Raw genomic sequence first — 23991 nt, 5'->3', positions numbered from 1 at the left:
TTTGCAGCTCGGTTAATGGAGAAAATACTAAATCTCAGCTTTCCACGACTGCATGAAATGCATTTAATTGGATGATTCCAGGATTCTTCCCAGTGTCAGTCTAATTGTGTTGAATGGCTTATCGGAGACAACAATTTACTGCAGTGATTCTCATTTACTTCTTCCAGTTGTGGAGTTGACCTTTTCACCGTTCTAATTTTATTAAGAGGTTATTAAAGCTTCCTCACTGAATGCTCATTGCATTTCAGCTCTCTAGAGAAACCAAGAAAAGGCTGAAATCTGCATGAAATCATTCTGTAGCTTGAAATTTATTGTACAATGCTTACATATATTACAAAAGAATCAGTTTTAAAGTGCAACTGGTGAATTTGTCTGTGTTTCATTCACTTTTGAAGTAAGATCACACAAGTTGTTTATAGTGGAATGTGTGCCACTACAGGAAGTTGTGTGTTCCTCGTGTAAAAAAAGATTTTCTCTCTCTGAGGCAGAAGCATTTAGCTTGACTTTAAGAGAAGATCAGTTTCTTATAGAAAAGAGTGCAATATCCAATCATTGATCCACTTGGTGCTGGAAGAGTAGCCCAGAAGGAGGAGATTCAGTCTGAAAGCACGAGGCGAGGATGAGTGCTGGGCAACTCACTAATCCACCTAAAAGCCAACAGAGAGACATGTCAGTCACATGAAGAAGAGGTGCCACAAAACACTTAAACTCAAAATGTCTTTCTTAAGTCATATTCGCCCCAGTGATTTAAAGCCAGCATGATACAGAAGCTGTGTGGTAATCAGTGTTGAGAGTCCGTGTTGGGGAATGTTACTTTTGATAGTAATGCATTACATTATTAAGTTACTCCCCAAAAAGGTACTAGTTGCATTACTTAGTTACTTTATTAGTAAGTAATGCATTACACTACTTTTGGGTTACTTTTTATTACCTGGCTGAGGCTTGATCTCTTTCAGAACTATATATATTTTTAACAGAGAAGCTCTGCAATTAACAACACAGTGCATAACACACACCTTTATTTACCTTTAAAAAACACATCAATAATATTTCAGGATAATGTTATCTGAGAACTTCCTTACCAACATATTTGTGTACTGCGGTACATCCTGTGTGTATTAAGCCATTTGTACGTGTTTTGGTCCTGCATAGGCACATAACTAACATGCTCTGCCTTTTACTTTAGAACAGCTTTAATTTCAGTTTCTCAAAATAGCAACACGCCAACAATGTGCCATAGCACACCTTTTTAAACCAGCACAACCAAGACTAGAACAGGTGGCGTTCTTGCTGTGAACAACAGTGCTAACCACTGGGCCACCATGCCACCCTATGGAGGGAAAGGTGAAGAGGTAGGGGTGTAAGGGGGGATTCTTCAAATCAAAGATGACTGTAGTGAAAAACCCTCTCTCTTTATAGTGGGTTAGGAATGGCCTGATTGGTGGATCATACATGCTAATGCAGAACCAGACATGTTTAATCATAATCACGTGATCCTCTTGAAATTAGCTTATGAATAAACAGCATTGTAACAACTTTAATTTTAATTATGCAATTAATCTTTATGAGCTAATTAATTGAACAGAAAGTAACTCAAATATTATTACTTATGTTTTGAAAGAAATGTGTTACTTTACTAGAGGAAAAGTAATATTATTCTATAACTTGCATTGATTGTAATGTGTTACTCCCAACACTGTTGAGAGTAACACATTACAAAGGTGATTTCAGTATTAGTTTTGCTGTAACACAGTAATATAACATTCATATATAAATAACATTAATTTATATAAACTATATATTTTTGTAGTATAATTACTCATTAAAAATCTCAGTAATGCAAGTTACAACTATACATTTCAGCCGAATTTAGGTGGTGTGAGGATTTGCTTTGCTTTTACCACAAGACATTCGCACTGCACATACCAGATGTTAAAGGGTCACGAATCATCAAAACACATTTTTTTGAGATGTTGACAGTCATATATGTGTCCCACGCTGCTAAAAACTCTATTAGGACCCATATTTATATATATATATATATATTATTTAATATAAATATATACCCATATTTATATATATATATATATATATATATATATATATATATATATATATATATATATATATATATATATATATAACTAAAAAGTGAAAAATGGTTGTTTTTTCGTTATTTTGAGCAAATTCGTTCTTCCGGTTAAAACAAACTTTTGAAGCTGCGTTACGGCGATTAGATACTTGTGTGTATTACAGCGTGGAGACTGAATGTCAGTAACTGTGAGCATTGTGACGTCTCTTGAGAGTGCAGCATTTATTCATGAGAAAGACTTGGCTCAAACCAATCAGCGCCAATCTAATCTACTGTGTATGTGGTGCAACCTCAATGTGCATGATAGCTTCGAAGACTGTTTTTACCTGTTACAGTATTCAAAAGGCAGAGTGACACCACGTTGTGTTGCCAAAACAAGTGGAAGGACAAGAATTTAAAGAATAGTTTTCATATTTACGCTATGAGAGCACAGCTGAACTCATGTGTGGATTAAAGTGCACGTGACACATGGCAGAAATACGTTGGTAACACTTTACAATAAGGTTCATTAGTAAATGCATTTACTAACATGAACTAATCATGAACAACACTTGTTTAGCATTTATTAAACATAATTGAACATTTACTAATGCATTATTAACATTCAAGTCCATGCTTGTTAACGTTAGTTAATGCACCATGAGTTAACATGAACTAACAATGAACAACTGTATTTTCATTAACTAACGTTTATTAACATGAATAAATACTGTAGTAAATGTATTGTTCATTGTTTGTTCATGTTAGTAAATGCATTACTTAACATTAACTAATGAACCTTATTGTAAAGTATGACCAATACGTTTGTAAGGAGCATTTTTTACCCGAGAGCTTTTCTCATCTGGAAATGGTAAATTCTGGATTTGTCGCTCATCTCCTTTTAAAAAAGATGCAGTTCCAGTTGGTGTTGACTGTCCTGTCTCTACAGATTTGGTAAGTGTGTGTGATCAGTGCTTTTTGTTTGTTCATTCGAATGGCAAAGTTAGTTCGTATCATCAGCAGTATCACATTTATATCACTGCAGTATTATAGTACAATGTTATAGCCTAAAAGATCGTCTGCAAATGCTGCTCTCCGAATGTAAACATGTAAACACCTTAATCAAAGTAAATTTTTGACTTAATCGCCGTATTTTGTGACAGGACAGTCTATACACACACGGCTTTCTGACGCTACCTACCCAGTGCATTTAACTTACAGAGAAATTCTGGGGTTTTTTTTTTCTCCCTTTCACAATGCGGTATCAAACATTCCATTAAAACTACACTCTTCCAGATGTTCATCCTTGCATCCAATTTCTCATTTGTCACGGGGAGCATGCATGAAATGTTCCTGAATGAAAGTGAAAGTGCTAAACTGCAGTTAAAGTCGAGAAATTAAGAATTTTGCAAATAATTCAATTACTGATATCCATGTAAACACAGTCACTGTCTTTCTCCCTTGTGTCTGTGTATTTTGCCTCTGTGAAATGGAAACTCTAATTTTTATGCAAAATCTTCCCTCTTTCCTTTGCCCGACACTCCCACCCACTTTCCTGACTTTTTTTTTTTACTAGAGGGGTGAAAACACCCTGCTGAGAGGGGGGTTTCATGGCCCTTTAAAACTCTCAAATAAAAGAGGCAGTACCGATCCCCCCTACGCTCACCTTAGTCCCCGCATTGCTCTTGCAGATGGATACTTATTCATTCTTTTGTTCTCTTTTTGTTTTTTTTCCCTTTATTTATCAGGGGTCGCTACAGCGGAATGAACCACCAACTTATGCACACGTTTTATGCAGCGGATGCCCTTCCAGCTGCAATCCATCACAGGGAAACACTCATACACTCTCATTCACACACATACAATACGCACAATTTACCCAATTCAACTATAGTGCATGTCTTTGGACTTGTGAAACCGGAGCACCCAGAGAAAACCCACGCGAACAGGGGAAGAATATGCAAACTCCACAAAGAAATGCCAACTGACCTAGCTGAGGCTCGCACTACCAACCTTATTGCTTTGACGTGACAGCGCTACTCACTGCACTGCCTTGAATACAAATGAAACGAAAAAATGAAACAAAAAATTAGCACAAAGGAGATAACATGCATAGCGAGTAATTTAGAGCAAGGTACAAGGTTAGACAGTATAAAGCAAGGTTTAGGCCAGAGTCATAGAATGTGCACAAAAGATTTCCTGATTGCCAATACTTTGGCCAGGACACCAGGGTTACACCCCTGCTCTTTCACAAGAAGTGCCATGGGATTTTTAATGACCACTGAGAGTCAGGACCTCGGTTTAACGTCTCATCCGAAAGACGGCACCCACTGACAGTGTAGTGTACCCTTCACTTTTACTGGGGCATTAGGACTCACGCAGACCACAGGTTGAGCGCCCCCTGCTGGCCTCACTAACACCACTTCCAACAGCAACCTAGTGTTCCCTAGTGGTCTCCCATCCAGGTACTGACCAGGCTCAGCCCTGCTTAGCTTCAGTGAGTAACCGGTCTTGGGCTGCAGGGTGATATGGCTGGGATATGTGTGTTGGAGCACATCTGATCATTTCTGGAAGCTGATTACAGCAGCGAGGGGTGTAGTGCCTGAAAGCTAAATCATCCTGCTTTGACTATACTCTTGGAATTTCTAGTTTCCTAACGATCTGAGTGATCTATTGGGTTTGAATTCTTTGAGCATACAGTATCTGTAATGTATTGAGGTCCTAGGCCATTTAGTGATTTATAGACAAGTAGTAATACTTTAAAATCTATTCTGAATGTAACTGGGAGCCAGTGTAAAGACCTGAGGATAGGCGTGCTGTGCTCTGATTTTCTGGTTCTGGTCAGAATCCTGTCCCGCTCTGGATGAGCTGCAACTGTCTTGACTGTCTTTTTGAGAAGGCCAGTGAGTAGTCCGTTACAGTAATCCACCCTTATGCTGATAAAAGCATGAAAAAGCTTCTCTTAGTCCTGACTTGAAACAAAGCATCTAATTCTTGCAATGTTTTTGAGATGATAGTATGCTGATTTACATACTGCTTTGACATGACTACTGAAACTCACATTTGACTCCAGAACCACACCAAGATTCTTAACATTATTTTTTGTTGTTTGACCCTTAGGGCCAAGGTACACATTCACCCTGAGAACTTCATCTCTGTTCCCAAACGCAATGACTTCAGTTTTCTCTTTGTTCAATTGAAGAAAGTTTTAGCACATCCAATTGGTAATTTCATCAATGCATTGGCAGAGGGTGTCAATAGGGCTGTAGTCATTAGGCAGTAAGGCTAAGAAAGATGCCTTGCCTTTGTCGACTATGTGTTGATCTGAATTCTACAGTATGTTTATTGATTGTATCATTGCAGGGAAAAAACACCAAAAAGCTGGGATGATAAAACATACTCACACATACCTACACTATGGCAAGCTCAGAAAGTGCACTTACATACACACACACACACACACACACACACACACACACACACACACACACACAAAATTAAGTTGCACACAGTTAGAGTTTTCTATATGGTGAACGGAACATAGAGGATAGTACACTATATAGTGGGTAAATGGTTGAGCCAGTGTGAATATGCTTTTCACTATGGTGAATCGATGTAAGGTATATTGATTAATAGATATGAAGGAATTTGATGTAAGCGATAAAATGAATTTACAAATGATGTGCATTGATCAGTCATGTGTAACAAATTGTCATATTTAATATGATGGTAACTATAAGATGTTATTTATAATCTAAATATTTAAAGATAGAAATATATCATTGTCAAATAAAAAGTGTAGAACCAAATAAATAAATAATAACTTGTATGTGCAAATCTTTGTTGGCTTAGGAATGGCACCAGGCCACCAGGTGTCATAAATAGGCCATTCATAATTCACACGGAGGTTTATTCATTGTCAAGGGCAGACCAACACCTCTCTGCCTTTGTGAGTTTTCAGGGTCTTTTCTGTGTAGCTTAATCGAAAGAGAGGTCACAGGTTTAATTTCCTTTGTGTACTTTGATTGCATTTGAATAAAAACATCAGCCACATGCATAAATGCAACTGTAATGCATGTTTTCCTGCATAGAGAAATTTTGTACTCATGAATGGTATGAAATTAATAGATCTCAGTGTAGTTTTGTTACATCTCTGTGCTGTATGTGTAGAATATATTATTATTTTGTGTGGCTTTTTGTTAATAACAGCGACATCATCAACAATCTACACTCACCAGACACTTTATTAGTTACACCCTAGTAGTACCAGGTTGGCACTTTTGCCTTCAGAACTGCCTTAATATTTTGTAGCATAGATTAAACAAGTTACTGGAAATATTCATTTGAGATTTTGGTCCACATTGACATGATAGTATCACGCAGTTGATGCAGATTTGTCGGCTGCACATCCATGATGCGAATCTCCCATTTCACCACATCCCAAAGGTGCTCTGTTGGATTGAGTTCTGTTGACTATTTTAATTTTTCGGACTATTCTCTCTAAACTGTAGAGATGGTTGTGAAAATCCCAGTAGCTCAGCAGTTTCTGAAATACTCAGAGCAGCCCGTGTGGCACCAACACCCAGGCCACGTTTACAGTCAAAGTCAAGTGAGTGTATTATAACAACTGCAAGGTAGTTTGTGTAATATATTTCAATGAATAATAATATTCAATTATATAAATATTAAGATGGTTAATATTAAATACAATGTCTTTGTTTTGATACACAAAAGTAACACTTGATCAAATACTTCATGTTTAGTTGTATAGGCATTGCCTGAGTTCAAGGAATTATTCATATTTATTTTAATAGATTTGTTTGTGTTATTTATTCTATGTGTTTTGAGAAGGCACACTAAAACAAGATATGTAATGTATGCTCCAGCATGTTGTTTCAAAACTCATGGATTGTGATTAAAATTGTAGTTGCCATTCATATTAATTTTGCTTGCTTGCTTTATTCACTCAATTTTACTCTATTCCTTTAGCATCACATTAGGGATGGGTGCCATTTATTTTTATCGATAATGATACCGATATCGCTTATCAAATCCAGTTCTTATCAAAACTGTTCTTAATACTATTTTTTAAATAATTTTATGCAAAAAAATTGTCAAAATAAGTTGGAAGTTTCAAGTTATTTTATTACTGTTGAACTTTACAGCAGTTTACAGATACCTGTAACAAACAGAAGTAAGTTCATAAGTAAGGTATGCATAAATAACTAAATACAGCACATCATTTGAGTTGGATGGCATGTTTTGTTAGTAAATGTTTATTTACTTAGGTTGCCACCTTTGTCCACTATCACACTACTGCATATGTCAGGGATTTGGAAGGCAGAATGAGATTAAGGGGTTTTATTGACAGACATGAGTAATAGGGGTGAGAATCGATAACAGTACAAAAAGGTGATGACAGTGGGTAGTACTGGAGAGCCTCGGAAGGCAGCCACAGATGGTAAGAGGCTATAGGCTGAGCAGAAAGAGACCAGACACGGCAAGGGGTTATGGAGGCCTTGGGAAGAGGCACAGCAGAGCACCATCTTGAGGTGGATCCAGCAGCCAACGACTCAAAAGTAGCAGGGCAGAACAGGACAAGAGACACAAGACAAAAACCCAAAAACTAACAGGGATAACAAAAACCAAAACAATAACCAACTAAATAAAACTTAGAGAATAAAAAGCAAAATGAAATGAAAACAAAGACTTAAAATACTAATATAGCTACAGAAGAAATAAACACATCAATAGAAAGCACAAATGCATACAACAAACTAGCAAAGACACAAGGATAGAAAGAACAATGTAAAGGAAGAAAAGCAGACAAGGACCAGGGGCCTCATGAATAAAGACTTGCGTTGAATTAATACTAAAACATTGCGTATGGACAATGCTGTAGATGTGCGTACGCAGTAAAAAAATTAGATGTATGAAACACTGCGTACATGGAATCTCTTGCATTTTCTCTTTGTACATCCGAATTAACGTGAAATTGAGCGCAACATGCACCAGCGCAAAACCCTTCCCTGCCTCCTCCCCTGTATAAATATGGTAATGACTGTAGTTTGGCCAAAATCAAACCAAAAAGCAATAGCAAAAGCAAGCAAGAAGAGAAAGTTCACAGAAAATTAATTAGAGGTGCTCCAATCGGAGGTAGGCCGGAAAATAAAAACTGTCCTATCAACCTTTGAGGAGAGAGTTGCCTTAATTGTGAGCGACACTTTATTGCCTGGAGTAGTATGCATGTCCCACCGCGTGTTTGTGAAGATGAATGAATCATGGGTTGACCAAGGCCAACTTGCCACAATAATATATACATTTTCAAATGCTTTTATATGTTCCCATAACATATAATCCCATAATTGGTATATATATATATATATATATATATATATATATATATATATATATATATATATATATATATATATATATATATATATAATTATTATTATTAATTAAAATTTTTTTTTTTGGGTCAATTAACCCATTTTATCAACTATAAATTTTGTTAGCTGTTTTTCACATGTGTTGGTGCGATACTTTGCAGTGTGCAACATAATTGCCCCTAGGAGTGACCAATGGAAATAAAACAAACACACACAAGAAATACACGTACGCCAGACGTGAAGTTGACACGGACCATTGCACATTCTCTTAATTTCATTGTTAGTAAATCCAAATGTGAGCGTGAAACCTGTCGTACGTAAAGTTTTTGTGCGTACACAGCATTGATAAATGAGCCCCCAGATGAAGACAGTTACATTAAAGACTGATTTAAACTTCCGTGTTAAGTGACGCGTATTGTCTGATGCAGCCTTTGCATGGTTGCATAGCCCTCGCTGTGGCGGGTGCCGACGCTCACGCGCACCTTTCTAAAAATGTAACTACACGTCACAACAGCGCATCACGCAGGCTCTGTGATTGGTCGGCTTGGTAGCTGTGTTGAGTGAGGGCCGTGCTGAGAGCCGCGATGCAAAAGTTTAAACCATCCTTAATGAGGGCTAGATAAGGGCTAAACAAGGAGGAGCAGCACATGGCTCAGTCTTGTGTTTGCCATGTGCTCTTCTGTTCCTTTTTCATTTCCCTTTACCATGCCCCCTTGTTTTTGTTTTTGTTCACCCTGTTTGTTTTTTGTGTTTAGTTTTGTGTCTCGTCTTTATATTAAGACTGAGCCATGTGCTCTGACACAGGACAAACATAGAAACATGAAACATAGAAAGCACAGGCGGTACATGCAACACAGAACCATGATGCATTTTTAGACATCCCTCCATGCAACTATAAATGCCTGCATATTTGAATATAATTGAAAGTTTGACATACAGTGAAACGGTTTGATCACACATTTCTGAGAAAGCAAGTAAGATATATGTGGTCACTGCACCGGAAAGCCTCAAAGCAGCTCCAATGACAGGGCGAGAGGGATGGATGCCCACTGCGACATGCACTTGTGCTTTCTTTACTATTATTGTTATTTAAGGCTTATATTTGATATGGCACTCTTTCCTCTTGCTCATTCTCTGTCCTACCACCATGATTTCCGGGATTTTGTATCTAATTTGTAGCCGTCATGGAGCCATTATGCAGAGGTGTGATGTCTGCATTTTACACTGCTGTGTTATGTGAGCCCACACTTTTGACTGGTTCAACCTAGCCGACTTGACAGATTGTTGCACATAATGCTTTATACACATAAACTTTATTTATATAGCACATTTTGTACATGATGGTAATTCGAAGCGCTTTTACATAAACAAGATGAAAAAAAAAAAAAAAAAAAAAAAATATATATATATATATATATATATATATATATATATATATATATATATATATATATATATATATATATAATAAAATAATTAAAATAATTAAAACAACATAAACACACCTTGCTTGTATGTTGTGCAAACATTGACTCCATTGTGACATCATTCAGGGATGTAAAATGATAAATATCAGCTACTAGTTTGCTAGTAACGGCACAGTATTCAGAGTAAACAGTGCGAGTATTGTTGTTTTGGGTCTCTGACAGGTCCTCATTTTTTTTGTGTAATTGGTGGGGTTGATAGGGGATACACTGCTTCTTGCCAGAATTGTATGACATCATTAGGGATTCTGGATAAATACCCTTCTTACTTCATTGCTCTCGTAGCTGCTCCCTTATGGCTTATTTGCAGCTGTTACTTTTGTGTTTAGTTCTAATGTTACTTAACAGTTTGATATGCAAAGTTCCTTTATTTAAATTAGTAATTAGTAGTTAATTTATTTCTTAGTTTAGTTTTTGTTTAGCTTGTAAGCTCAGCTAAGTGAGCAGACTCGGAAAACTCACCTGTTTTTATTTTAATTTTCTGGAGTCACCTACTAAATCCCAGGCAGGTGTAACTAGCAGGTCTATTTTAGTTTTGAGTTGGCCAACTCTTCAATTGTTTATTAGGATTTTTTTATATTGCACTTCAGATGCTTCTGGTTCCATGTGTGAGCACACCAAACAGACAACTTTCTGTACCTGCAGGTGGCAGTATTTGTATTGTCATTCCACAAAAGGAAACAGGAACTAGTGCTGCACACATACAGAAAATTATTTCTGTGTTTTTTTCTTGACTTGAATCATTTGCTTGTGCTGAGTTTAGACTGCATGAGTTTACCCTGATTTTGCTCCAATTTTGACTTGCCAACAGGTTTTGAGAAATCACGGACAAATGCCTGAAATCACAGGCAAAATGGTGCTCGTTCACGTGAGTAACAATCAAACAATGTGAACTAACTAGTAAAAAAGACTCGATCTGAGAGAATTACCAATGAGTCGCTGACATCCATGAAATATTTGGTATGCTGAATATCTGGATCTGTCGGCAATTCAAAATCATGCCTTGTGAAATTTGTCTTATTGAAAATAACATAAGAAGTTACCTACAGCCAATGAGAGCCGCATCCAGTAGTGTGGGTATCTGCAGGCCAGCGGGAGGTTTGGGGAGAAGTTAAAATAGATAGTCATCCAGTTTGACAGGCAATCCTCTGTTGGCTGTCGCTTCGGTGTGACTTAAGCTAATCAGTTTTGATCAATGCTTACAATTTTTTTTTATTATTATTTTATTCTTCATTTCAGCTATGCAAGAAAACATAAAATCTAATGAAGTGAAGTCATCTTTTACTACTGTATTGTTTTTAAATAGAGAAAACAGTTTATAAGTTACTTTTATTCTGTATCTTGGAACAAAAAATGACCAATGAAAAGGTGTGAAGCACCAAAAGCGACCAATATTAAAATTAATTCATAACGCCATGCCAGCAGAGGCATCAACTGAGTACTCACTCAACTCGGCTCCCTCTGCGCTCACTTCCTGTTTGGAGCACATTTCAGCGAGGACTCAGACACTGATACTTAGCGAAGTATTGCCAGTTTACCTGCTTTACCGATTGTTGTTCCAAGTGATTTTCATGACTGCTATCCTGTGTATGACCAGGCCTGTTTACCTCACGTTCGTTCCTTGTCTTTGCCCTTTTGCTCTGTTTTGGACTGATTGCTGTTGCCTTGACCCATCGCTTGCCTTATTACTCAAGTCTGTTGGATTTCTCTTGTGTTTGATGAAAGATCTGGACTGCTCACCTGTTACCAACTCTCTGCCTGTTTTTACCTTTATGTTTCTGTGCAAGCCCTTTATAAAACTTCCGCTAATGGATTGTAACATTGCCTCAGCCTCCTCGTTACAGAATCTGAATACTATTTTAGCTATTGTTGTTATTCACAAACTTTCAAATGTACTTTTTTGGTTATGATGACCATCCTACAATCTATTTAAGCTTAAGTAGTGCTTGAAATGTCACTAAGATGCACTATTTAAATCTCATAAATAAAACAGTTGCCTAAATGAGGCCTATAACCACAAAAATATCCACTTTTTGAGGAAAAAAGAACTACCTCTTTCACCTGGCTGGCTATGGGCCTGTGTGAATGAGAATTGTGAGGTCCCGGAACAGATCGGGGCAACGCATCCAGCATACTAATCATGGATGTAGAAGTGTCACGCACCTAAGTGGATAGCGAAATAGGTAGGATAGGTGGTGGGACGTTGGATGGCGGAGGGGTGGTACGGACAAAAGTAAAGAGTGTTGGGGAGTCGCAGAGGAAAGTGAACGTGAACAGCGGACGGGGGAGGCAGTCGGTTGAGGAGGGGGATCGGCAAAAAGAGGTGCCAGATCAGATTTCAAAACACAAATTAAGCCCTGGATGCCACTACTTTGAAAAACTACTTTGTGCAGTCTGAACTTAATGTTAGTTTGGCCACTTCAGTTTTTGTTTTTTCTTACTGATTCATAACTGAACAGCCAATCGGATTGCTCTTTGTCCCCAACGGCTAACATGAGATCTACATTCTTAGCTGGGCAAACTCCGGTTGATGTGAGGGGCAGCCTTATACTGACCGCCGACTTGCTGTATCCTGGTCTTAGAGTATAAAGAACCAATTTCCAGCTAATGAAAAAAATAAATAACACCATAAATTTGACTAATACTTTTAACAACAACAGCTGGCCGAATTAATCATTTGCTTGCAACTTGCAAATACACCCTCGGAAAAAGCACTTTCTCCCATTTTCAGACATATTAATCTAAATCCATCTCCATCTCCTGATAAATATTCTAGGCTTGCTTTTTAGACACGAGCGAAAGAGAAACAGCTTGTTATAAGAGCATAATAGTTTTTTAACTCTTTGATGGGTCAATAATAAATATGCAGAAGCCACTGCTTCCAGCTCGACTTGAACAATATGGACGTTGACTGACACTAATTAAAGTGATTGTGTGGAACTCTCAGTGTGGACGGCTAATTGTTGTTGTCAGACAGAGTGCAGGTGTGTCACACGCCTCAGTCTGACTGCATTTGGGCTTTGGCAGACGCTCAGATAGGCCTTTATTTCCATGCTTAATGAGAGAGTACAGCTGCTAAATAGTGCTGGCTGGTCACTGGCATTGACTTTGTCCTGAAGTTGGGTTCAGCTTGGCTGCATGAGCTGCACTGAAGTCGAATAATTGCATAATTATAACTGAAATTTTTGTTCTATAGAAAAAGAGTCTACACTGTTAAAAATGCTGGGTTCCACAATAGATTTGTGTTAAAACAACATTAAAGAATTAAGTTAAGCTATTAGAGTTTACAAATTTAAGAAAATTAAACATAAAACTATCACGTTTTCCCAACAAACTCAAGAATTGTGCTGTTTTAGCTAATTTTAAATCAGTAAGAAATAACAAACATCATGTGAAGGTAAACTGTCCCTTTGATTATGTTTAGTTAATTATGGACTCCTTTATTTAACATTTAATTTATTTTTTAAATTATAATAAAAATGCTTTCATTTATAAATAACAACTATGACTTACCTGAACAAACAAAGCATAATTTGATAACACTTTACTGCAGGGTTCCAGTAGTGTAATGAATCAATAAACAATGCATCTACTATAGAGTTTAGATTGGACCCAAAAAAATAAACCTGACCCTAACCAAGCCAATGCACCTTGTGTCCATGTCTGACCCGGTCTGACACATTAACTGTAATTATGAGCCCGAGCCCAATTTAACCTTGACTATTTTTAAAACGTGGGCGATTATAACAGACTACAAAATACAATTCTGAGCTGTTTGAACTACAGAAATGAGTTTGGATTTATCTTAATGAATAATGCAACAAATCATGTAAACTATTGTTTGTTTATTCAGAATGGATCGTAAAAAAAAGAGAACATTGAAGGCTGAGTATCATCTTTTCTGCCATGCTAAGCCTGCTTCATGTGTCTGTTCATCATGGAAGTGCCTGTTTTTTTTTGGTATCACCTCTTTCACACCGGCGGTGGAAAGAGTACTGAAAAATCCTACTCAAGTAAAAGTGCCATTGCTTGCCTAAAATGTAGTGTAAGTAGAGTAAAAGTATCTGTTGTAAATATTACTCAAAGTATGAATAAAAAGTAGCCCTTTCAAAAGTACTCAAGAGTAGTGAGTAGTGAGTATTACGCTTTTAACAGCTGATGCGTTTACATGTAATTTGTGCATGTGTGTGTAAACGTAACATTCAGTAGGGCATCGAGTTCTTGCCCAGCAGGCACACAACATCATAGGACATTAACATTTGGTTAGATTGTCTAGCCAGCGTCTAAGGACAGTATTATTTGTTCAATAACAACATCAAATGATGTTGATATTTGGTTGACTTTAGGTTGTGTTGGAAAGTGACCAAAATCCAATGTCAAGCAAACATCCAACAACATTTTTGGCATCACATGCTGATACTTCCATGATTTTCATGAAAAAACAAAATGCAACATCCTCATGACACTGGGTGCAACTTCATTCTGACATCATGTTGACATGTTGTGCCTGCTGGATGTTTCAGGTCATTTCGATCATAATACATTAAACATCTGTCATCTTCTCATCAGTGACAAGCATCTTAACAGTCTCTGGGTCAATGCATGTCAAGATTTTGGACATCTTGTGCACTCTTAATGTTTCCAAACAGTTTGCTGCAATTATAAAGTGCACATATTTTGAGGTAGGGTTGGGTATTGTTTAGGGTTATTTCAATGCCGGTGCTAAATCGATATTTTAAAACAGTACTGGTGCCAAAACGGTGCCTGAACCGATACTTTTTAGCCACAAAATTATTTGACAGAAAAATATTTATTTTATTCATTATAATTGAACAATGTAAATATAAATTTATAATAAGTTTAAACATCAATTAAGTTTAAACATCATTAAACATCAATTCATATGTTATAATTGCATTTATTTATTAATTTTGATCAACCCTATTTTGAGGTAGTTCATTATGAGGCAATATACCTTCTATGTGAGATTTGATTGGACAGGAATCACAGGACTGATTTTTCTAATCCCCATAGACAAGAAAAAAATAAAGTAGTGACTTCAGGTTGAAGAAAAGTAGTGAAGTAAAAGTACTGATTACTGTACTAAAATTTACTCAAAGGAAAGTAAAAGTACACATTTTTAAAACTACTTACTAAATTACAATTCCTGAGAAAAACTACTCAATTACAGTAATTTGAATATTTGTAATTAGTTACTTTACACCACACCGCATGTGTGACCAGAGCGTGAGCAGCCCATGTTTTTTTCATTGTCCATGTTAACAGATTAAACCTTTCATATCGCATGCAGTAGTGCAGTCAGTGCAGAGCGTGAGCAGACATGAAGCATTTTATTGCAAATTGTGCAACTTTGTAAACCCACAGATTTGCTTAGGCTGACTTTGCTAAAATATTTGTATAATGTTTCTAGTAATGGCATGGTTTTCCAACCAGTTAGGCTAATTAAACCCTTTGGACCTTGTGTTCATAATGGACACCACATGTCAACTCATGTTTTTTTGCTGTTCCTGGGTAGTCCATGAGAGTGGCCAATTGTCTTCTAATCAAATGGCAGTAAGACTCGGCATGTTGTAATTTGAATCAAATCCACTACACTGAAAAGCAGCATAGCATATCTTCACTCCAGATACAGACGTAAGACACATTTACAATGTCATATTGCACTTACTAATTAAAGTTTAAAATCTTTTTTTAACATTGCAAGCTTTAGATTAGAAGTTGTTCAAATATGTCGATCCATTAGGATGTAAAATGGGTTAATGAAATTAAAGTAATGACTTTAAAAAAAACACACACACACAGATTCTTGATCACAGTCCAGCCTGACCCAGCCCAAAGATAGTGGCAAGAAATATCAGCCAAAATATTGGCAGAGAATCCAATTTTATTATTGGAGTAGAAACATTTTTATTCAACATTTATTTTTAATAAGCACAAGTATTATTCATTATTAGTTCATGTTAGTGTTAGTTCATTGTTGTGTGGCTGTATATATATACACACACGTAACCACACACATATTTTAGCCCTTAGGAATATAACTATATGCTTGTTAGTAGTTTAAATGATTATTAAATAATACAGAGAATATTAATAATAATAATAATAATAATAATAACAACAACAACAATAACAATAATCACTATAATAATAAAAACAAATGTACTTGAAATAAAAAAACAATTATTAATCAATTACATTATATTTTAGATTAAAATATGTTAATTTTATTTGATTCCTGCACATTTGGAATCTTATTGAATACAACTTTTGTCATGACCCTTCATTTGAGGCACTGGGCCATAACCTACACACGTGCAGAGCCTCCACGCTCTTGTTTTTGGCTGAGAAAAGACGTAATTATTCATGAAGAAAATAGAACAAGAGTATAAACAAACAAACCGAGTCTCAGGGGTCTTGCATATTTAAAGTCAACCATGCAAAAGAGCTCCTCCTGCATTCACAATCACACACGCACATCCACGTCCATCCAATAAGGTCAAGATTCATCAGACATTCATCTTAACAACATCTCTCCAATATCAAATGAATTCACAGACATGAAAAACGGTTGCTTTACCAAATTTGAGGTTAAAGCAGTGTATATTTTGACCTCACAAATCTGTTTTCTAATGTGCAGACTGCATCTCTCCATCATTAGAGATTCAGAGCGCAAACGCGACGCTCGCTTTCATGGAACCGGCACGAAAACCAGACACACAATTTACTCGGAGGATCTGAGCACTGTACTTCCCCCCAGGCCAACGCCAATACACATTTCTGCTGAAGAACCGATAAATAAATAAACAATTAAAACGAGAGGAATGTATTGACAAACTGCCACGCGCGTTTTGGCTCCAAGCACTGCAATAAAGGTCCACCTTGGGTAGTGGATTTGTTTTTACTGAAAGACAGAATAAATCCAGTTTAGGCGATCAGAAGAGGTTTAGCAAAACTCTGTGCATGGTTCCAGATGGTTTGGATATCAATGTGAATCATTATCATCGTCATCATCATCACGAAAATCAAACAAAAACAAAGAAAAATAAGAAGAGGTGTATCTTGAAGACGAGGCGCATCTTGAAAGATGAGGTGTATTGTGCGCATCGATATCTGAAGGATCATGTGACACTGGAGATTGGAGTAATGATGCCTGAAACTTCAGATTTGAATCAAATAAATAACTATAATTAATTTTAGAACTATTACTAAAATATAAGGCAATTATTTTAAATTGCTAATGAGACGACACCTTTGTGTCATGACATGACCTGAAAAATTAAAAATTTTAAGCATGCTTATGACAACTAACAGTAATTGTCATTCGTTTAGTTATTCATTTTTTTCATTCATTCATTTTCTGCCACTTTTCCGAGGCTGGGTTGTGGGGGCAGCAGTCTTAGGAGAGAACCCCAGAGTTCCCTCTCCCCAGACACTTTCTCCAGCTCCTCCAGGGGGATCCAGAGGTGTTCCCATGCCACCCGAGAGACATAATCCCTCCACCATGCCCTGGGTCTGCATGCCTGGAATACCTCCCTAGGTAGGCGTCCAGGAGATATCCGAAACAGATGCCCGAGCCACCTCAGGTGGCTTCTCTCGATTTGGAGGAGCAGCGGTTCTACTCTGAGCTCCTCTACTCCCTGGTGTCAAAGCTCCTCACCCTATACATAAGAGTGTGCCCAGCCACCCTGTGAAGGAAACTCATTTCGGCCGCTTGTATCCGAGATCTTGTCCTTTCGGTCATGACCCAGAGCTCATGAGCATAGGTGAGAGTAGATACGTAGATTGACTGGTAAATCGAGAGCTTTGCATTTTGGCTCAGTTCCAACTTTACCACAACAGACTAGTACATCAACTGCATTACTGCTGCAGCTGCACCAATCCGCCTGTCAATCTCACTGTGACAAGGGGGCATGGCCGAGAGCCGTGGGAACGGAGTGAGGCCACCACATAAGTGGATACACCTGTGGTGCGCACCTGCCTCGAGTCCCACGGAAGGAGCTCTGGACCATAAAAGGAGAAACGATGGCAGAGGAAGCCGAGAGATGACCAGGCCCGGACATATTTTGCTTTTGCTTTCAGTTTGTTTGTTTTGGTTTAGACGGCAGTCTCTGTGAGGAGCTGCCGTCACTGTTATTAATAAATATTTTAAAGCTGAGTCGGTTCTCCGCCTCCTTCTTCCCGGCGGCCAAAAGGGCCAGGAACTTTATTACACTCACATTCCATCCTTCCCTCACTCGTGAACAAAACCCTGAGATACTTGAACTCCTCTACCTGAGGTAAGAACTTCCCTCCAAACTAAAGATGGCAGACCACCTTTTTCCGGTAGAGCACCATGGCCTCGGACTTGGAGGTGCTAATTCTCAACCCTGCCCCATTCAGTTATGTCATTTTAAATGCAAAGTTGACAATTGTTGACACATTTTTGTCATTGCTTTGAAAATTTGACTTTATAAAAACAACATCGCTCTGTTATAACTCATACTCATATATTTAAGATGGTGTTATAATATTATTCAAAAGTGATTATTTATTTTAGAAATTGAGTAAAACCATTGCTTTAACAGCGACCAGCTTGATCTTGGAAATCTTAATCTAAAAACTTTAAATTTAAATTTTTTGTTAAAAGCTCAATTTTAAAAACTCAATTAAGTTGTATTTAATGTAACATAATATAATATCAAATACAAGAATTAACATCTTTCCTGTGTTTTTTTATTTATTTTTTTATTTGGTAATATTTCACTACACTACTATTTCAGTTGTGTGTGTTTACACAAATATGGCAATTGAAGTGTGAAAAATGATTCTCGTTGCACCTCTCTAAAATATGAATGTGAGATAACCAGCAGTTCCAGCAGTTTTTGCCTAAATTAGCGGCAGAACATCTTCAGCGAGTCCTAAATTCTTGTTTACCTCACACTTTGCGTTATGGATGACTGAAAATCTCCATAAACATTTTGACACATTACTGAAAAACCACACTTGCAATCCTCCCCTTCAACACTTACATAAATATGGATAATTATAATTCTCGCTGCATCAACAGAATTTGTAACATGGTGTCCATTACCAAAGAATATTGATTAATTCCACACAGTTTGTAAAAAAAAGCAAAATATAGAGTCCAATGCAAAATGAGATTATTGAGTAAGGCATTGTGAAGTGTTGTAGCCAAAAAAATGTGCCTCTTACATCTTTCCTTTCATATTGTCATTGCAAATTGGTATTTAAAATAATTGTAAATAATGTATTTAAAAATATTTTTTGTTTAACAATGTGTAAATCAGAAATATATACTTATGTTATCATATATATTTATGTTATGTTATTTTATATTATTTGTTAATATTTTTATATTATTTATTTTATTTAGTATTTTATTTTGTTCAAATATTTAATTTTTTATATTTATTTTTATATGTAATTTTTTATTTAAACATTTTTTTAGTTCATGTATAAAAGTTTTTATATTATTTATTTTTTATTTTATTTTATTATTTAAAAAAAAAAAAAAAATATATATATATATATATATATATATATATATATATATATATATATATATATTATTATTATTATTTAATTTCACATATTTTAAAATGTATTTTTAAATTTACTTTAATTTAATATTATTTAATATTATTTTATTGTTATATTATTTCATAAATTATTATTTTATATTATTTTTAAATTAATTAATTTATTTATTTATTTGTTCGTTCGTTTATTTATGTATTTATTTTATATATATTTATATATATATATATATATATATTTTTTTTTTTTTTTTGTTCTTCTTCATAAAGCACACTTGCAGTGGTCTATATGACATTACATCATCAGAAAATATGGTCGCACAGAAAGCTAAGTCTGGCGAGGTCATTGTGTGCTTCAATTATTTATAAAACCCAACCTTGTTTTGCTTCGGCACTGCAGTCACGTGCTACCGGTGTAAACACTCTTTCTAAACAACACAGCAGATTTAATCACACTCAAAATCTTGAATATGAGGCCAGAGATGAATAAGAAAGAAAGACTGCCGAAGCGATTAAATTAAAAAAAAAAGTCTGTTTGAAGTTAGATTTTAACAGACAAGCCCTTCATAGTCCCAGTAATTGTGGAGCGTAATGAGAGAGAGGCTTTGATGGATGGATTAAGAGCAGGTCTTAAGTCTGTAGTCTCCAGAGTCTCTGTGTAAACTCTGATTTGAGTCAGTGGCACCACAGAGCTTCAGACTGCTCTTATTCAGCCACCCGGACTCTGTCATTACTCCTCTTTTATTCCCTTTTATTCCTCTCACACTCATCAATATTCCATAGGGTCAGATATCATACGCTCCGCAATTCCTCCTCGGTTTGACTGACGTCCCTCACGATGCACATGTGAAAGAAAAATGTGAGTGAAGGCTGGGATGGAGCTTTTGCATACGTTTGCTTTGAAAAAGTTTCTTTCTTTCTTTCTTTCTTTCTTTCTTATTAATACTATATCTTCTTTTACTTTCTTAATAATATTTCTAAAGAAGCTGTTTGCATAGAATTGAACCAGATTTTGGTAAAAACCTAAACAATACAAACATAAAACTACAATAAAACATCTGTAAAATGAGTTTTATTAAATGTAAAAACAATGAAATGACACAAGGAGAAAGTACTGAACTATTGTATATGTATTTAATACTTTTATATAAAATACTTTTTTTTTTTTTTTTTTTGGTGATGGCAGCTTAAAGACGTCTCTCATATGGAGAATGAAATGCTCAGGTGTGAGTGTAAAAATCTTGATGGTTCTGTGGGTCTTGTCTATCAAATCTGATCTTTATTTTGTATTCTCTACTGGATTCTAGTCAGGATGACTGGGCCATTCTACAGCTTGATTTTCTTTCTCTGAAAGCATTTGAGAGTTTCCTTGGCTGTGTTTTGGATCACTGCCTTGCTAAAAATGTCCACTCTAGTTACATTCTTATTCTCCTGCTAATGTAGATGTTGGACTGAAGCAGCTAATTTGCAATTACAATGACAAAGGACTGAATAACTACTGAGAGATTTCAGCTGCTGTCTGGGCTTTCACTGCTTTTCAACACCTCCATCTCTTCATGTGTTCAATACTTTTTCCTTGCATCATTTCATTTTATCACACATAACTTCATTTGTAATCTAATTAGTTTAGTTTTCTTTGCATATATGGATTTATTTGGTGGTTACCAACATTTAGTCAACAGCACCTTAATAAATATGTTTTCTGAGACAAATGGTGATGTTTTCAATACTTATTTTCTGCTCTGTATTATGTACAGTAGTTTAAGAAAATATTGTTATCATCCCATAATTTACCCACTCTAATGCTATTCTCAATGTAAATGAAACATTTTTTTTCCCTTTCAGATCATAGTCGGAGTAGTTTTAAATGGTATCTTACTGTAGCTCAATGCTGTATAAGGATGCTAGTGGCTTTTATTTTAACTTCTGCACAGCCAGCTGGTTAATGCAAGTCTTAGGGGCCGTTCACACAGAATGATGATGAACGCTTTATTAGTCACATACACTTTTACATGTAGCGAATTTGGACCCCCTACAAAAAATTTAAAAAATCACACAGAGGATTTGCATTTTTCCTGTCCAATGCACTACTTTTCTATTGTTTTTAAATGTAAATATGCACTTGACGGTCATGTTTGATCGATATGCTGGCTCCTCGCGTCTTTTGAAGTGTTGCGCATGTGATCAGCTTGTTTTTTTATACATTGTGTCAAGTTGAAAGATCTTCAACTTTCACACAGCGCAGCTCATCACTGTCAGTTTTAAAAGCAGTGGACCAATCAGAAGAGCTCAGAGTTGGGGCAACCATTGCAAGCATCTGTTTATAGTTGAAAGTTGACATTTGAGCATTGAAAGTTGACATTCAGGCATTTATCATCACATGTTTTCCTATTTTTAATTGGTCCATTATTGTAGTAGTTTCATCACAATCATAATATTGAATCACGTGGACCTTGTGCTGCATTTTTATTTAAAACCCATTCCTGAGTGCCGCATGTTGCCTTTTTAGAAGCAGGCGTATTCAGTGTGAGCGAGCCCTTAGGAGGCAGATCAATGTGTTTTTGTAACAAAAATATAATTTTTAATTCTAAACTCTAATCACTGACTTCCGGCCACAGCTGAATCCATGTCATGTGTAACTGGCATATACAATGTAAGACACATTTGTAGAGTAAGCTTCTGGAATAGACGTATCTACTAAGAAAACTGACAGATTGGAAATTGACAGCTGACAAAAACTTTATATTGCAAATCATGGACATTAAGTTGTATTGTAGTGTTTATCTGGTGATGTGCAAAAATCTAGAGAAACATTTATCGTCAATGTTAATATTTATTGATATCTTTACATATTGATCGATATTAATAATATTATATACGTCCCTGTAAATTTCGTTATTGTGAAAAGGAACAAAAGTCGTTGGACTCAACTGAAAAAAAAGTACTACGTGGAAGTTTTCCACTTCAAGTGTAGATATGAAATAAGTCTTTTAAAAAACAAACAAGTAACATTAAGACAAAATTTCCTTGTCAGAAATAAACAAACGCATCATGAATAAATAAAAAGTTGTAAATAAAACAAAGACTGAAGTTCGCTTTCTAAAGGAAAAAAAAAAAAAACTTCTTAGCGTTTGTACCACAGCATTTCATGTTTAATTTATTTTGTTGCTCTGTGTTTTTCAGAAAATTGTTTACTCACTAAATATTGATATAAATATGGAGCTTGTTATGTTTTACGAATGTCAAAATGTATAAATGTACATATTATGCACTACAAGGGAAGCATTTTAAGGTTATATTATTTTGCAAGCAACCAAAATAAGTCTTTATTAATTGATCATCTGTTCATGTACATCTATCCAAATAAAATCTGTGTGAAATCAAGTATTTCAGATGGAAGATAGGTTTGTCACCCAGGAAAATAGGAAATCTTGCTTGTGCCAGCCTTTTTGCAAAACTCCGAAACATAAACTTACAGTACATACAATTGGCTGCAGTTTTCATCTGAAATTAACAATATCAATAAAGGCACTTTTCTAAAATCCTGTTTATATGAGTCATTACTTAAGCAAATATCTGTTAATTTGCATATAATTCTTTAAAAGATAATTTAAAAAAATGTGAACACTGGATGAAGTCTTGTTTTCTTTCTGCACATAGTCAAAGCTGTTTTCGCCTTGTTTATAACTAATTAGAAAATACTGCCAACAAAGAAAAGCTCAATTGTAGAATGAAATGTATGTATATACTATCCTTATTTATAAATCACTTTCTGCTAAATTAATATGTAAAGGTAATCAGGCAAATTATGTATGAATGTATACTCATTAAACCTTCAGAATATAGATATGAATAAAACTAAAAAGTGTTTGGAGATTTATTGCTCAGTACAATCTCAGTTTGAAAAAACAACCTTAAAAATATTTGTATTGTAATTGGAATCTAAACAAAATTGATAAAACGTGACACGAGAAACATTTTAATGTTTAATTTGGATTATTTTATACCGTTGAAGTCAGAATTATTAGTCCCTCTGAATTATTAGCCCCCGTATTTATTTTTTTCCCTAATTTCTGTTTTACAAAGAGAAGATTTCTTCAACACATTTCTAAACACAAAAGTTTTAATAACTTTTCTCTAATAACTGAGTTATTTTATCTTTGGCAGGATGATAATAAATAATATACGACTAGATATCTTTCAAGACACTTCTATACAGATTAAAGTGACATTTAAAGGCTTAACTAGGTTAATAGGCAGTTTAAGGTAATTAGGCAAGTTATTGTATAATGATGGCTCGTTCTGTAGACTATCAGAAAAAAAAAATTGCTTATAGGGGCTAATAATTTTGTCCTTAAAATGGTGTTTAAAAATGATAAACTGCTTTTATTCTAGCTGAAATAAAACAAATAAGACTTTCTCCAGAAGAAAAAAAATATTATCAGACATACTGGGAAAATTTCCTGCTTTGTTGAACATCGTTT

At 35.6% G+C, this 23991-nt stretch overlaps 1 protein-coding gene across 1 annotated transcript in view; it reads right to left on the bottom strand.

Annotated features, from left to right (window-relative positions):
• Nucleotides 1-289: 289 nt before the first annotated feature.
• Nucleotides 290-23991, bottom strand: part of zgc:174356 — a 74042-nt gene continuing 50340 nt past the window's right edge. Inside the window, exon 7 of the mRNA NM_001328606.1 lies at nt 290-647. Within this exon, the coding sequence (NP_001315535.1) occupies nt 596-647 (52 nt within the window). The 3' untranslated portion in view covers nt 290-595. The remainder of the gene's footprint in view (nt 648-23991) is intronic.

Source organism: Danio rerio, chromosome 17 (genome assembly GCF_052040795.2).
Source record: "Danio rerio strain M-AB ecotype USA chromosome 17, GRCz13ab, whole genome shotgun sequence".
NCBI classification, from domain to species: Eukaryota; Metazoa; Chordata; class Actinopteri; order Cypriniformes; family Danionidae; genus Danio; species Danio rerio.
Note: the sequence above shows the minus strand (reverse complement) of the source record. Positions and strands in the feature narration are given on the sequence as shown.